We start from the raw sequence: 14,836 nt of genomic DNA, 5'->3' as shown, positions 1-14,836 counted from the left end.
GGCCCCAGGACACAGCTCCCCAAGGCGCCCAGGTGAGTGGCGGCGAAGGAGGGGCGGCCGCCTCCCTGCCAAACCGAGCCCGGCCGCAGTCGGCGGCACGGCAGCGCAGCATGTGTGCGGAGCTGGACGGGGAAGATGTATGTAGGTTATCTTTTGGATAAGGACACCAACATGTATCCCAGCCCTGTCCGGCATCCCAGCCTCAACCTCAACCCCCAGAATTACATGCCGGGGCCGCCCCAGTACTCGGACTTCGCCAGCTACCACCATGTGCCTGGGATTAACAACGACCCGCACCACGGGCAGCCAGCAGCCGCCTGGGGCTCTCCCTACACCCCTGCCAAGGAGGACTGGCATTCCTACGGGACCACTGCTACACCTTCCACTGCCAGCCCAGGGCAGTTTGGATTCAGCCCCCCAGATTTTAACCCCATCCAGCCCCCAGGCTCTGGACTTTTGCCTCCACCCATCAGCAGCTCGGTCCCCCAGCTCTCCCCTAACGCCCAGAGACGCACCCCGTATGAGTGGATGAGGCGCAGCATTCCCAGCACCAGCAACAGCGGTAAGGTAACCCCCCCAGCCCTGCACCCCTGCACCTTCCCCGCTGCAGAGGATCACTGGGCTTGAAGCTCTCCCTGCATGGGGACTGCTGGGAGGGACAACATGCTTGATCTGCCCTCCGCATGGCGCTTGGTCCCCAAAGAGCAGGGGGACCCCACTGCTGAGGTAGCAGAAGATGAGGATGGGAAGGGAAGATACTGTCCTTCTGTGTTGCTGACAGCCAGGGTTATATGGTTGGAAAGTCCTTTTCCTTCAGCTGGCCTCTGTCCCTGCACCCCTGCCCTTGTCTGCCACCACTGGGTAGGATGGGCAGAGCCAGAGACCCCTGGGACCTCAGGGCCCTGCCAGCCCTGAGGGGGTGCTGGGCAGGATGTCCCATGCGTGCAAGGTTGAACATGGGGGGCTGCAGCTGTGCATGAGAGTGTGAGTTAGCGAGCAGCTGAGTGTGCGAGCCTGTGTATGGGAGGTGCGCACATGTGTGTGTGCCAGCTGCCTTATGCTGCGTACATGTGCAGTGTGTGTATGTGTGCAGGGAAGGTACCCTATGTATATACACAGAGGGAAGGTGCTGTGTGTGGGGTGTATATATATATATATATATATATATAAGATGTTCAACGCTTGTGAGGTGCTGTAGGCTCTTGTGTGGTGTGAGGTACCATAAGCAGTCTGTGTGCATGGGGCTTGCTGCGTCAATAGTCTCACCGAGTGTGTAGGGGGGATGCTACACATTCAATGTGTGCATGCAGGGTGCTGTTTGTCGAGGATGGTGCTGTGCGCGGTGTGTGTGCAAGGTGCAGTGCGTGTGTGTACATGTGGTGTGTGTGCAAAGTGTGGTGCGTTTGGGGACAGTGCCACATGGAGGGTGCATGTGGGTGCTCCGGGTGCAGCATGCTGTGCGTGCATTGGCGCAGCTTGTGGGTGCCTCTGCTCCTGTGCCCACTGCTGCTGGGGGCACCTGGTGCTCGTCATGTCCCCAGGGTCCTGTCCCCCTGTCCCCAAGTCCCCGGGGTCTTGTCCCCGCTGAACTCCTGACCTGGAGGCGGGGGGGGGGGGGGGGGGGGGGGGGGGGGAGGGGGGGGAAGTGTCTGGGTGACCCCAGCTCCCTGCCCGCTGGGCTGGGGGCCCTGCTGCCCACTTCAAAGGCACTGGGCAGGTCCCCCTTGGGGCCAGCCCAAATTGACAAGGGATTTGCTTTGTCATGGAGATGGTGGCCGGCTCCTTTGGCAGTGAGGTGAGGTGCAGGGCCCTTTGTCCTGTCCTGCCCATGCCCTTTCATCTTCCCCTCCAGGCTACGATCTATCGCTGCTGCCAGCCCAGTCTGGACCCATCCTGCCCACAGGGGGACCCTCTGCCCACTAGGTTTGCCTGAACCTGCTGTCCCAGTCCCTCTCCTGTGCTGGCCATGAGCTCTGCAGAGCACTGCTGGGGCCAAACTCACTATAGGAGTGGCTCTGGCCATCCCTCATGGAAGAGTTTGCTTTTTGCTTTTCCCTTTTACCGCTGCCCCTTATCCCTGGGATGAGGGCTGGGGCTCCCTGTTAGCAAAGTGTCTCCAAATTTAGGCTTCTTTCTGGCTCCCTGCTGGCCAAGCCCCGTGTAAAGACCCTCACACAAGGGGCTCATGCAGAGAGGTGTCTGGGGTCTTCCAGCATGGAAAATAGCTCCTCATGTTCACCAGATCCGCGTGGCAGGGATGGGGATGGGGCTGTCCTAGTGGGATCAGTGGCTGCAGTGAAGCAGGCAGAACATCCCGATAAATGGAAAAAAACTGCCCCGGTCTGGAAAGAGGAAGGGAGAGGCAGGATTGGTATTTCCTGGCCCATTTTAAGCACTGAATATACCTATTTAGGAAAAATGTCTCCCCCCATACCCAGTGATGGAGACCCACAGGCATGCCAGGGCTGAGGGCTTCCCTCTGCTGGAGGGTGGAAGGGGGGTGTGATCCTGCAATCCCGCCATGCAGCTGCGAACCAGCCACTTCTGCAGGTTTTGTAGGTCTGAACATCTCCGTTTCTTCTGAGAGAGGTGAGAGGGAAAATTAATGAGGGAAGAAAGACATCAGCACACATCTCCTCTGGATCAAGGGCATGGTTTTATACCCAGCAGTGGGGCCCGAGATAAAACAGGGGCTTGAAAGTGCTTCTGATTGAGTTAGATGACAATTGAGTTGATTGAATTCTGGAGAGATATCATTAGTTGCTTAGTTTGTATCTCTTAGATTAAATACATACAAAGGGACAAACAAATCAGCCTTGTTCCCTTTACATGCAGAGGAGGAGCTGCCCCAGCGTAGCCACAGCGATACAGGGATGGGTGCTGGGGTGAAAGCCCCTTTCTTGTGGTGCTTGCTTAGGATGGATGACCAGCAAGGTCTCTTTTTAAGGCACTTGCAGATTAAGGACATGTCTTTGTGTCTCTGATGGGTCCAAACACAGCGCTACTGGTGCCAGGAGGCTGCAGGATTCAGCCATGATGGGACTATGTACTGGGAGATAGTGGGATGCAGCCTGTGTTTTCCAGGGCTGCCCTTTAAATAAAAAAAGAGCCTTTCTCCGTTAAGCTTGAAAGAGAGCAGGGAAGAGTTGAGCTTGACATAGATAGGGGTGGAATTCTTAGATGAATTGTTTTATTGAAATCAATAAACTAGACTTTAATCAGTCTGGATTGATTAACTACCTGTCTCACCACAGTGGGAATAGGAAATGAATACATGGAGTTTTTTGCTATAAATATCAACAGTTTCTTTGTGAATGCTATAAATCATAATACTTCAGAGGGTTGTAAATTAAGGTTCCCTCTCTATCTTGCCTTGTATAAACAGCTCTTGGCTGTAGTTTGAAAGCTTTTGGGAAAGAGCTGTGCAGTGGTAAGAGAAAATGTTACGCAGGGAATATGAGTGTGTTGGGGATTTCTGCAAATGCAATCTAGAGCCAAAGAAAAGCCAACGAGAAATCTCCCAGTGACTCACTGCAGAGTTAGGCTTTACCAGGGGATGATTTTATATACCTGTTGCTAAATATGTGCATGCTTCACCTGGCTGAGCCAAGATAACCCTGCAGCAGGAGGGACTGCGATGCCAGAGGGCCAGTTGCTGGAAATTGGGAGTTAAAGGGAACCAAGCTGGAAAATGTCCCCAGGCCTCATTTCTCTCTCCAATGTCACCTCTTTTTCTGCTCATAAAATCTTCACGAACAGCGTGTCAGAGCCTCATGCTTCCTCCTTATTCACAATTATTTGCAAACTTCCCTGTGAATTGCACCCCAGCTCTATAAAAAGCTCAGGAAGGTGGCTGGAAAGGTGGCTGGCTGAACTTTGAAATTCACCCTCTGCTCTTTAGGTATGCAAATCCTCAGATACTGCCTCGGGTCTGGCTTTTAGGTCACTAATCGAGCCAGGGCCACAGCAGTGCTAAATATTGCAAGTGAAAGTGCAATTGGGGCATCCCTTGGGGAGGTGTATGGGCTAGGGGCTCTGTGTGGTATCGGTGCCCGCGGTGCCTGGGCTGGTTTTGGGGTGATGGAGAGTAAACAGTGATGCTCTGAGCATGGGCGAGTGGTGATTTGCTGGATATGCAGTTTTCTGTTTCTGTTTTCACTATTCAGTTTTCCAGCTCTATTTGTTGCCTTAGTGAGGCCCATGAAAGCTGGAGGAAAAAGTAAAATTTGCAATAATGAGACAGAATCATTTCCCCTGGACAGGCAGCATTCCTGCCATGCACGGTACGTTTTGGAGTAATGGCTGGAGGGCAGTGCATTTCCACGGTTCATCCCTGTGTGGGGGACCCCTCTTTAGCACACAGTTGCTCCCCATGATGAGACCCTTTGCTTCCCTGGGTCACTCGGTGTGTGCATGCATTGGGCCCCATTGGTCTTCTCCCCTTGAATTATTAACCCACAACCTGCTCCTGGCCCCAGCTGGGATTTGTTGACTGCTTAGCCTGCTGGCCAAGGTACAGGCCTTTCAAACTTTCCTAGAATTGACTTTCCTTGAACAAAAAGGGCTTCCCTGGAGCACTGGCGGTACCTACGTGATGGGTTTGGCTGGCTAATTCCCCGGGATTAGCAGAGGGACACTTTAAACCTCTGGCCAATGACAGATGTTTCCTACAGGCAACCCTTCAAGGACGCCCACTCCAGTGCTGTTAGCTTTGTGATCGCCTGGATAAGGGGCTGGATCCTTCCCTTGCGCTGCCCCCCGGTAAGGATGGGCTGAGCCGTATGAGGCTGCAAAGGGGGAGAGGAGACCTGGTGCCCAGGCAGGACCACCGCTGCTTTGCTGTCCTCCTCCTCCTGTTGCAGCTGGGCCAAGCCCAGACAGGTGGCAGATTTGGATGAGCTGGATTTGGGCTCAGTGTTGCAGGGCTGGCATGAAGGTGATGCTCTAAACCACGCTGTTTCCAGCCCGCATGCGCTGGCCAGCCCATGCACTGCCCTGGCACCACTCCTTGCCTTCCCGTACTGGTGTGGTCTTTGACCTGGCCCAGAAGCCTGACTGACGGTGCTCAGCTCAGCACTCATAGAACCATAGAAGCAACTGGAAGAATCTTCCCGTTGCCAAAATAAAAGGTTGAATCATTGCAGGGCTGGGAAATGCTTGTCCCAATGCCCTGCCTTAGGCTGCTGCCCCCAGGGTTGATGCATCTCCTGTCGTGTTGCTCTGTGCTCCGTGTTCAGGGTTGTGATGGGGAACTACTGGCTCACTGCAACCGCCTTGGGTTGGGTATGCAACTTGGGGTATGCAGCTCCTGGGAGGAAGATGAGGCCTGCAAGGGGGGTGCTTTCACCCACGTGTGTGGGTGCGGGTGCAGATCTGGCCCCATCCTGCTGTGCTGGCAGTGCAGAGCCCAGCTGGGGCCAGCCTGTGCTGCTGTGCACCGGGCTGCACTCCCTGCACCTGGCTCTTTGCCCAGGTGTTTCTGCCCCTTCCCAGCAGCCGGGCTGCCCGGTGCAGCTGTCCCGTACACCAGACCCCGGTCTCTGCCTCCTGGCTCTGCCAGACCCATAACCTCCAGGCACATAATCCCCAGTCACACACTCAGCACAGCTTCTTAGGAAGCACCGAGCTTGATCCTCTCTGTGCAGGAAACTAAAAAGCCATCAAGACAAGTGGCATGGTTTTGTAAGTGAAACATTTCCAGTGCATGATGTACCGAGCTGAGTCAGGTTTTATTGCTGGTGGGTGCCCACAGGAGCACTGCCATTTGCTCTGAAGTCTTTGGCACCAGGAAGAGATTCCCAGGTTGGGTCAATGTCAGGCAAACAGCCATCCAAGGAGCTGCCCTGGGGGTAGGAGGGTCACTGGGCTCCTTGGAGAGACCTCTAGCACAATTGCCCACAGATGAGTCCTGCCTTCAGGCCGAAATGCCCATTTCCTCAACCCGGAGCATAGCTGGGGGAGTCTTGGCAGGGTCCATCGGATGAGCATTCATCCAGCATCCTCTCCCTCTGCAGTATAAAGACATTAAATATGTATGTGGGTGTGGGGTGGTTTCTCTCACCCAGTTTTTGACACCTGGCAGTTGTCTGAATCCAGCCTGCTTTGGCAGGGGTATGCTCTCAGGCAGGGATCTCAGGAAGGATTGCCCTCTGGAGGGGTTTGTTTTTTGCTCGAGGTGATGAAGCAAGCCACACGGCTCCAGTCCTTTGCCCCGTTTCAGTCGCCCCATTCATCACCCCTCTGCTTCCAGCGGCAGGGGAAAAATAGCTGATGATATTGAAGCATGCATGGGAAGGGGGAGGCTTGTGAAAACCCTGACCTGCTGGTTCCCAGCACTCAGGGAGGGTGAGGGGCCCAGATTTATCCCCTCTCCCAGACCACAGAGCAGCGTGGGTGCTTTGGGGTTGCTGCTGGAGGGGAAAGGAAGGGAGCAAGCAAGTGTGGGCAGAGGAAGCACAGGGAGGGCATCAGGCAGCTCAGCCCCTGCCACTGTCATTGCTGACCTTAGGGTTCCCGTTTCCAGTAGGTTTAGGGACAGCGCCATGAGCTGGGCTGTCTGTCCTGAGCACCAGCATCACCACTGCCCAGCACGGCTGCCATCGTCACTGCTCGGCAGAGGGAGCATCGACCCCTCCGCACAGACAGCTGGAGCACATCTGGCTGCCAGATGAGGGTGGCTCCAGCCAGCCTGGAGGCTCCTGAGCTATAGATGCTGAGCCGCCTTCTGGGCCTGGGGTCTCTGTCATGGGGCATTGGTCTGCTGGCTGTCCCTGTCTTTGCGGGGAGGGGGGACAGGGGAGACAGGGGGACAGCTACCCCCAGGGAGCTGCAGATCAACACAAGGTTAAGCTGTTCGGGGAGTCCCACCAGCAATCAGAGCCCATAGCTCTGACCCTGGGGCTCCACTCTTGTTTGGAGTCACTTCTGTGCCTCAGTTTCTCCATCTGTAGCATGGCCTAAGATATGCTGGGGGAAGGGGGAAGGTTTTTTTGAGTTTTCCTTGATTTTCACAAATTACTTTTCCCTGGGAAGCAATGGCAAATCCTGATATAGCACTGATTCGTCTGGGATGTGAGGATTTTATCCTTTTTGCAAGTAGGTGCTGCTCATTCAGAATGAAGCAGCTTTATCATGGGAAGAAAGCACCCACCCAGGGGGAACAGCGTTGTACCCCATCTTGCTGCACTTTAACTCCACTGTGTACAAGTTCTCTCCCTGGTGCTCACTGGTGATGGGACTTCCACTCCTGATGCTTTTCAGCATTAGGATATTGTAGTGCCATCAGACGGAACCAGCTACCCAGTACAGACAGACGGGCAGACTAGGCTGTGCAGATGGAGCCAGTGTGTGGCCAGAGCATCGCCAGGAAGGTGTGACCACGCAGGGTGGGTCCAGGAGCACGTTGCCCAGACTTTTCATGTCAGTCATGCAAGGAGCCACCATGCAGTGGGGCGTGCAGAGCTGCTGAGCAGCCATGGGGCCGGCCAGCCTGGCAGCAACACCTCTGTCCCCCATGCCAGCACCTCCTGTGTAAAGCACCATGTGATGTGCCCATGTCCCCAGGCCTCGGGGACTTCTGCAGTGGGGCATGACAGCCAGCACCATGGTGGGCTCTCATCCCGGTGGCTCCAGCAAGCGGGTCAGGGCTGCTGTAACCCGGGTGCCCTGATCGGAGCCCTGATGGCTGCGTAGCCCATGGAGCCAGACTTTGCAGGTGCTGCAATTTTGAGCTGCTTTGACCTGTGAAATAGAGACCTTTAGAAAAGCACAGGTTTATGTTCCTCACTGCTGGCAGCTGTGCTGCTCCTGCTGTGGCTGGGAGGTCTATGTCCTGCAAATCGGGACCCTCCATTTGGAGCTGGCCCCTCTTAGCTGTGCCAGGCACGCGGGGCTGGGTGCCTCATTCTGTGAGGCTCCAGAAAAGACAAGTTCCAATTAACACATGCCAGCTCTTAGTCCTTTGCTATTTCCCACCTCCTCCCAGGGTGACACTGCCACCTCACAGTCTCTTTCCTCCCTGGTTTGAACCAGCCTCTCTCCGGCTGTTCTTAGAGCTGCTCAACACCAGCATCAAAATACCCCTCTTCCTTATCTGTTAAGGTGTTTGGGGCAGTTTCTTATTGAAAGCCATCCTCTGGCAGGCCAGGGTGAATTACCACCTCTCTGGCAGCCTCTGCCATGGCCATGAGGGTGCAGAGCCTGAGATGGTGGCTGCAGGGACCTAGTGTGATTTCCCCTTCCCCTGCCAGGCTCCCGACCTGGTCCAGGGCAGGAGCTCCAGCACCCCCATCCCCAGGGCAGGGATGCCCTGGAGAGGAGATCCAGACTGAGGGTTGAGACCCCGTCCCCCAGCATGTGTGCGTGTGCCTGCACACTCAGGAGCGCGTCCCTTGGGATTTGCACAGCACATTAAAGCTATTCCCTTATCTAATCATGGCTCAGGTGAGTGCTATTAGGGTTATACATTAACAGTAGTAATGATACCCTCTCCCCACGCAGCCATTGGCCCTGCCTTGATCCCAAAGCTGAAACCATTCCCACTAGCCCAGCAAAATGGCTTCATTTGACTGCCTGAGCAGTTCCTTTGCCTGGTCTTTTGGGGGCAAGCAGGAAGGACTTTAAATGCTAGGAGGCATCACCACCACCCTCTTTGCACCCCGTGCACTCCATCCATGCTCCCTCCCAGTGCAGGAGCAGCATCATCTCTGGGCTATCCTGATCCACTACCACGGGGCTTCACTTGAAATGTGGGAGCAGCTCCATCCCTCTGCTCGGCCATGCTACCCGCTGCAGGGCCGGGGTTTCACAGAATCACAGAACAGTCAGGGTTGGGAGGGACCTCTGGAGATCATTTAGTCCAGCTCCCTGATAAAGCAGGTTCACCTAGAGCAGGTGGCATGGGATCACATCCACACAGGTTTTCAACGTCTCCAGAGGAGACTCCCTGTAGGTATGAGGACTCCCCGTAAGGAGCTCTGGCTTGTCCCAAATTTCCTCTTTCCTTTCACAGAGCCATAAAAACTCTCCAGGAGAGAATTAAGTGTAACCCAGCATCCATATTCAAGGTAGTTGAATTATTCATTGTCAATAGTATTTCTTGTGAATCCTTTTCTTTTCCTTGTGAATCACCCACAATACATTCCTGAATTCAGCAAACATCGCTGAAACCAGCAATTAGTTGAGATGAATAACTTTCAGTTTCTGGCTTGGTCGTGAGCCCTCTGCTTTGAGTCTTTGCTACCTCATACGGGGCAGTGAGAGAGTGGTACCCAGCTCACACAGAGGTGGCTCTTCGGCAGGGCCGGGTATCCGCCAGGTCCCAGGCAAAGCACAGTTTTCATCAGGGGTGAATGGTGAAGAGGGAATAACAAAGAACAAGCTGTGATGGATCTGTTTACAGCTGCAGCAGGAAATGATAATTCCTGCTGAAATTCATGGCAGATGTTGTATTCACAAACTGCCTTATTTCTTTTTTTTTTTTTTTTTTTTTTTTACTTTATCTGTCAGGTTTTTTCTCCAAGCAGTGGTGTTCAAATAGCAATATTGCAAATAAGATCATTTTTAAGTCATTATCTATTCAGCGAGGTTTTTGCTTTCAAATTTAAAAAAAAAAAAAGGATAACTATATAAGAAAGAAAAAAACTTGTCGCAGTCCCTGAGCCGGCAGCAGACAGAGGGAGCTCCGTTTCTCAGGGAGCTGCTAAACCTTGCTTACATCTCAGCCGGCACATCTGGTTCACTCTGTAGCTCCCCAGGAATCACCGCGTTTGCAAATTCAGCACAGGTCCCCCCTGGGCTGGCATACAGAAGTCCTTCTCACGCTGATAAGCCCTTCATATGTGGGGCAGCAAGAGGTGGCACCGACCCCCTGGGAAGGACAGAGGCCCCGTGGAAGAGCGAGGGGAGAGCGAGGGGTCCCACGTGGGCCAGGTGCCCCTGGCATCACTCCAGCCTGGCACTGTCCCATGGCCAGTTTTGTTCAAGCCACCATAGCTGGTGTGTGCCAAGGAGGAGACAAACACCCAGCAATGCTGCCGCCGACCCCTCACACACCGAATTGCTGCAGTTCAGCCGTGTGTCTGCAGACATCTCCATACACACCTTGCTCAATCAAATTACCTTTTTACCCAGTTTTTACCTGCAGAGTCACCCTGTGTGGCCTCAGGCAGGTTTGCCCTCGGTGGTGGTAGGAAGGGATTAGGTGTTCGCTTCCAAACAGCCCTGGGTTGAGCTGGGCTCCCCACCCTCTAAGGCGGTGGCTGAGTTCATCACACCCCTCAAATACGAGTTAGTGGCTAAACCCCAGCCCTGGTGCTGGGAGGTCTGGTTTCTATTCCCAGTCATGTTGCAGCCTTTGTGTGCTCCTTTCCTCCTCCATAGATTGTTGGAGAGCTTCGGTGCATCTTGGGGACCACACTGGGACCCTCGGCCATCACCCTGCTCACATTGTGCTGAGCCCGTGCCAGCACCTCTGGGAGCAATGGCAGGAGGACACAGAGAGTGACATAGTCATGGCAATTGGGTGCTAACCACAGGGCTGCTGCTTTGTGCCTGGGAGCACCAGAGTCAAGTCCCAGCAGGGCAAGACACCTCCTGTGCCCACCCAGCTCCTGCTTGTGCCCAAGGGTGTGCACGCACTCGTGTGCTGCCACACATGGTTTGCTCGGTGGCCAATGGCAAGAGCTGGACCTTTGCTGGCTCTTTCTTATTTAGTAGAAAATCAGCTGCCTTTTTGCATCCCATGGGATGCTGTGAGGGAAATGACCTCGAGGGAGCCCCTCTCGCACTCACAGTGTGCTGTTGCCATGGGTTGACCTGCCTCCTATACTCTTTTACATTTGTCTTTCAGCATAAGAAGTGCCTTAGGAAAGACCCTGTCTCCTTGTAATGGGGTAGCAAGGGAGAGACACCCTTAAAAATAAAACTGAGTTGGTTGAGAAACAGATTTGCAGCCTGCGGGTTGGAGTTTTGCTCTGTGGAGATTCTCTGATGTCTGATTAGAGCTGAGTCCATTCTGGAGTCTCTGAAGCACAGCTTTGCTCTGCGCCACCCAAACTTCTACTTTCACTATGGTCAGAATTTAATACTGCTGAGGCTTCTTCGCCCAGTTTGGCCCAAACTGGCTGATGTGCCAAGGACTTGTTAGGAGGAATGGATTAACAGAATGGCAGGCACAAAAAAGTCCCCTTTCCTGGGGGCAGCAGGCTGCAGATGAAGTTGTACAGGTTGCTGGATCACCAGAAATCTCTCCCTGCACATCTGCAGCAGTGATAGGCAGTATCCTGTCCATGCTGGTACACCCAGGGCAGCCCCAGTGATATCCATGGAGCTGTTCTGGGCTTGCTCCTGCCCCTTCCCATGGCAGCACTGCTTTCAGCAGCAGAAATTCATAAGACGGGCAAACATGTTTGTCAGGCAAACAAATGGCTGGGTTCCCAGTCAGAAGGACGGTGGCTGCTTAGCTGAAGGCATGGCTCCATCCCTCTTGATGCCCTGGAACAGGATTTTGCTAATTTGGGTGGAGAAGCAAATATTCACAGCTGTGTTTATTCTCCACCCATGGGCTCTTCTGCAGAGGAAAGAACCAGGGACTTGTTCCTTCTGGTCATAGGTGTCCTTCCTTGAAGTGCTACCTGCACACCCCGTGACCCCCAGCCCAGGCAGAGTTCAAGCCATTGGCTCTTGCTCCACAGCTTGCTCTGTGTGTGTATGTATTAATGAAGGAGCTAACAGAGAAGACGGCTGGGCTATTTTTGGCTGCATTTTTCTGCTAGAAAGCAGCCCTCCCAGGCTGTATTTTTGCAGGCGGCTTGTCCTCAGCCCACAGCAGGGCTTGCAGCTCTGCTCCTCTTGGGGACAGTGTGTCATGGTACATGGGATTTGTGGTCCATCTTCTCAGGATGCCTCTGAATCTCTTCTGCTCTTTCCACTAAGCAATTTCCCCAAAGCCCAGGTACTTTTGAACACAGAGAAACAACCTGGTGCTAATGGGCATTAAATTCAACAGAAGCCTCATGACTTTCTTTTCCACTGGTCCAAGGGCATTGCCATATTTCTCCTGAGCTGTCCACAGGTGGTTGTGTATCAACTCAATGCCCTTGGGGATGTTCCTACCCCTCCACTGCTCCCCTTAATCCCCTGTCAGCTCACCCCAACTCTGCTCTCTCTGCCAGGCAAGACCAGGACGAAAGACAAGTACCGGGTGGTGTACACGGACCACCAGCGCCTGGAGCTGGAGAAGGAGTTTCACTACAGCCGCTACATCACCATCCGCCGCAAGGCTGAGCTGGCTGCTGCCCTTGGGCTCACCGAACGGCAGGTCAGTGCTGCGGTGTCCCAGGAAAACCACATCCCGGCTGGAGATGGGACTGGGAGGGGGAGGGCTGCAGCCCAAGGTCCCACCTGCTCCAGCGCTCTCCCTTCTCTTCCACACTCTGGGCTGCACCCCCTGCCCCAGGGGGACCCTAAGAGTTGTCATGCTTTGCTGCATCCACCCCCATCCCTTCATCACCATCTTTGCCTTTCTGCAGGTGAAAATCTGGTTTCAAAATCGGAGGGCGAAGGAGAGGAAGGTGAACAAAAAGAAGATGCAGCAGCAAAGCCAGCCCACCAGCACCACCACACCGACCCCACCAGCTGTTGGCACACTGGGACCCGTCGGAGGCCTCTGCAGCAGCAGTGCCCCGAACCTAGTCTCCTCGTCCCCACTGACCATCAAGGAAGAATTCATGCCATAAGCCCCTTCACCAGCTACAGACACCAAGAGATAAGCACTATGCAGCAGAGCCCAGCCGGTCCGTGTGCTCTGAAGAGTGACAGTCCCTTCCCAAAGACACAATGGTCCCCGGCTGAATCAACAGGGCAGCCAGCGCGGCAGGGCAAGGTGGCACCGGGACCTTGCCGAGGGGTTGGTGGGCTCTCTCCTATGTGAAAACCATACATTAGGTAGTATTGCTCTCCTGTAGGAAACGTGCACTGGTCTGGTCTCTAGTATTTGCAGCCCAAAGCAAGGTCCTAATGTCAGCAGAAGGAAGCGGGGTGGGGTGGTGAAGGATGGCTTTCCTACGGTGCCTCAGGTGGAGCTGGTAGGATGCTTCCTTCAGTCCTCCTGCCAGTCCAGCTGCCTGGTGCTTTTGCGGCAGTTCAAATAAGACTGAACTAGAGAAAAGACCTGGCTGGACTCAAGGCAAAACAAATTTCTGCTGAGCTGGTCTCCTGGATCCGGCATTCTGGGAAGGGGGGTGCCGAAGGCAGAGCAAGTTGGACTGCGGGAGCCAGGGAGGACCCTCAGTCATAGGATCTGAGGGGGGATTCCTTAAGACCACCGTGATGGTAACAAGCTGGAGCACATCCTTGGAGAGAGTCCCCATGCATCCTCACCCCCGTTCCCCAGCTACCCCCAGCAGCACCTGGCTCCTGTGCCCCCAGCTCTGTCCCTGCAGCCACAAAGAGCCCCATGGAGACTCTTCCAGAAGCTCCAGTGCCCCTGGCTGTGCCATGGCAAGGTGGCACCACAGCCACCCTCCACCTGGAGCACAGGGAGAGGAGAGAAGGGAGCCAGGCACAGACACACCGGAGGCAGATCACCCTGCTGAGACCTCAAACCACCTTCCTGTGCGGAAAGGGAGGAGGACAAGAAGGTCTGCCATTGGGACAGGGTGTAAGAACCAGCCCCAGGCTGTCCAGAAGGGCTGATACTGGGAGAACTTTGGGGGGCTGCTCCAAGGGAGTGCAGCTGCCACAGGCACTAGGAACTGCTGCCAGGGTGGGCAGGGGCTGTATCAGGCAAAGGGCTGGCACGTACCCTGGTGTTAGGTGATGGAGAGGTGGTTTCCAGAAAGACAGAGAAGTGTTTTTTTCCTGTTTTCTTCAAAACCCAAAGAACTCCAGGTTTTGTTCTCCTTATCTCCCCTCTCCTCCATGCACTGTACCACCTGTCACCCACTGTGTGCCCGAGGCCAGTAACTAATGCCCCTCTTTTTCTGCTGGTGAACTGCAGCTGAAATGTCCCTTCATGCTGCTGAGTCCTGACTGCTGCATTGGCCCAGGTTAAATTACAGCCCAGTTTCAGATGTCCCAAAGGCCAGCTGGGCACAGCTGGGACACAGGAGGGTCTGCAGCACCTGCTCAGGGCTGCTCTGGGTGCTCCTGGGCTACAGCTTCCCAAGACCAAGACAGGAATGAGGGTGCACGAACCTTGCATGGCAGCTTGCATGGCCTTTCCTAGCACCGTCTCTGCAAGCTCCAGAAAGGCGGAGCAGCAGACGTGTCCCCTGCTCCCTGCAGAGCACCCAGCCAAGCCCTTGCGTCACACCCGAGACTGGTGCATCGCATCATTCAGCCGCCCTGTCTGCCGCCAGCCTTGCACCACTCCCAGCCCATCCTGGCCCAGAAAACAAGGTGCCTCAGGCACACTGCAGCTTTTACAGGCAGGTCCCTGCCATCCCACTGTGCCTGCTGCCCCACTCCAGCCTTCACAGGATTTGGGTGTCCCTCCTGCAGGGGCCAGTGACACCTCCCTCGGCCATCATTGCCAGCTGCACCCAGGATGAAGGTTTGCATTGGCTCAGGACTTTGGCTCAGTTTTTGTGTATATAAGGCAGAACTGGTTTTCATTTTTATTTTTTAGGCATCGGTGAAAATAAAAGCCAGCAGGAATCCTGCATGCCACAGGCTTGTTGCTGTCTCCTTCTGGCCTGCAGTGCTGCAGCAGGGGAGGAACGCCAGCGCCGGGGGTCACACCAGTGCTGGTGCCCCCAGGTGCAGCTGGAGTCAGAAGTGAGGGGTTCTGCCCAGCCCCACTGAGAAGGGTGTAGATGCATGTCTCGTGGCACGG

At 54.7% G+C, this 14,836-nt stretch overlaps 1 protein-coding gene across 1 annotated transcript; it reads left to right on the top strand.

The window, feature by feature from the left end:
* Positions 1–12,787, top strand: CDX1 (caudal type homeobox 1). The gene is made up of 3 exons (XM_005231794.2): positions 1–562; positions 12,174–12,319; positions 12,531–12,787. The coding sequence occupies exons 1-3, from the start codon at positions 136–138 to the stop codon at positions 12,735–12,737; spliced, it is 780 nt and encodes a 259-aa protein (XP_005231851.1). The 5' UTR covers positions 1–135; the 3' UTR covers positions 12,738–12,787.
* Positions 12,788–14,836: the final 2,049 nt, after the last annotated feature.

This window comes from Falco peregrinus, chromosome 8 (assembly GCF_023634155.1).
Source record: "Falco peregrinus isolate bFalPer1 chromosome 8, bFalPer1.pri, whole genome shotgun sequence".
Lineage (NCBI taxonomy): Eukaryota > Metazoa > Chordata > Aves > Falconiformes > Falconidae > Falco > Falco peregrinus.
This window is presented reverse-complemented; position numbering and strand designations above follow the sequence as displayed.

What these genes read in the sequence shown, in the direction of transcription:
- CDX1 (XM_005231794.2), top strand. Translation starts at nt 136, where the DNA reads ATGTATGTAGGTTATCTTTTGGATAAGGACACCAACATGTATCCCAGC. An exon ending in TCCCAGCACCAGCAACAGCG is followed by an intron (nt 563 to 12,173) that starts GTAAGGTAACCC and finishes TCTCTCTGCCAG; the next exon opens with GCAAGACCAGGACGAAAGAC. An exon ending in TTGGGCTCACCGAACGGCAG is followed by an intron (nt 12,320 to 12,530) that starts GTCAGTGCTGCG and finishes GCCTTTCTGCAG; the next exon opens with GTGAAAATCTGGTTTCAAAA.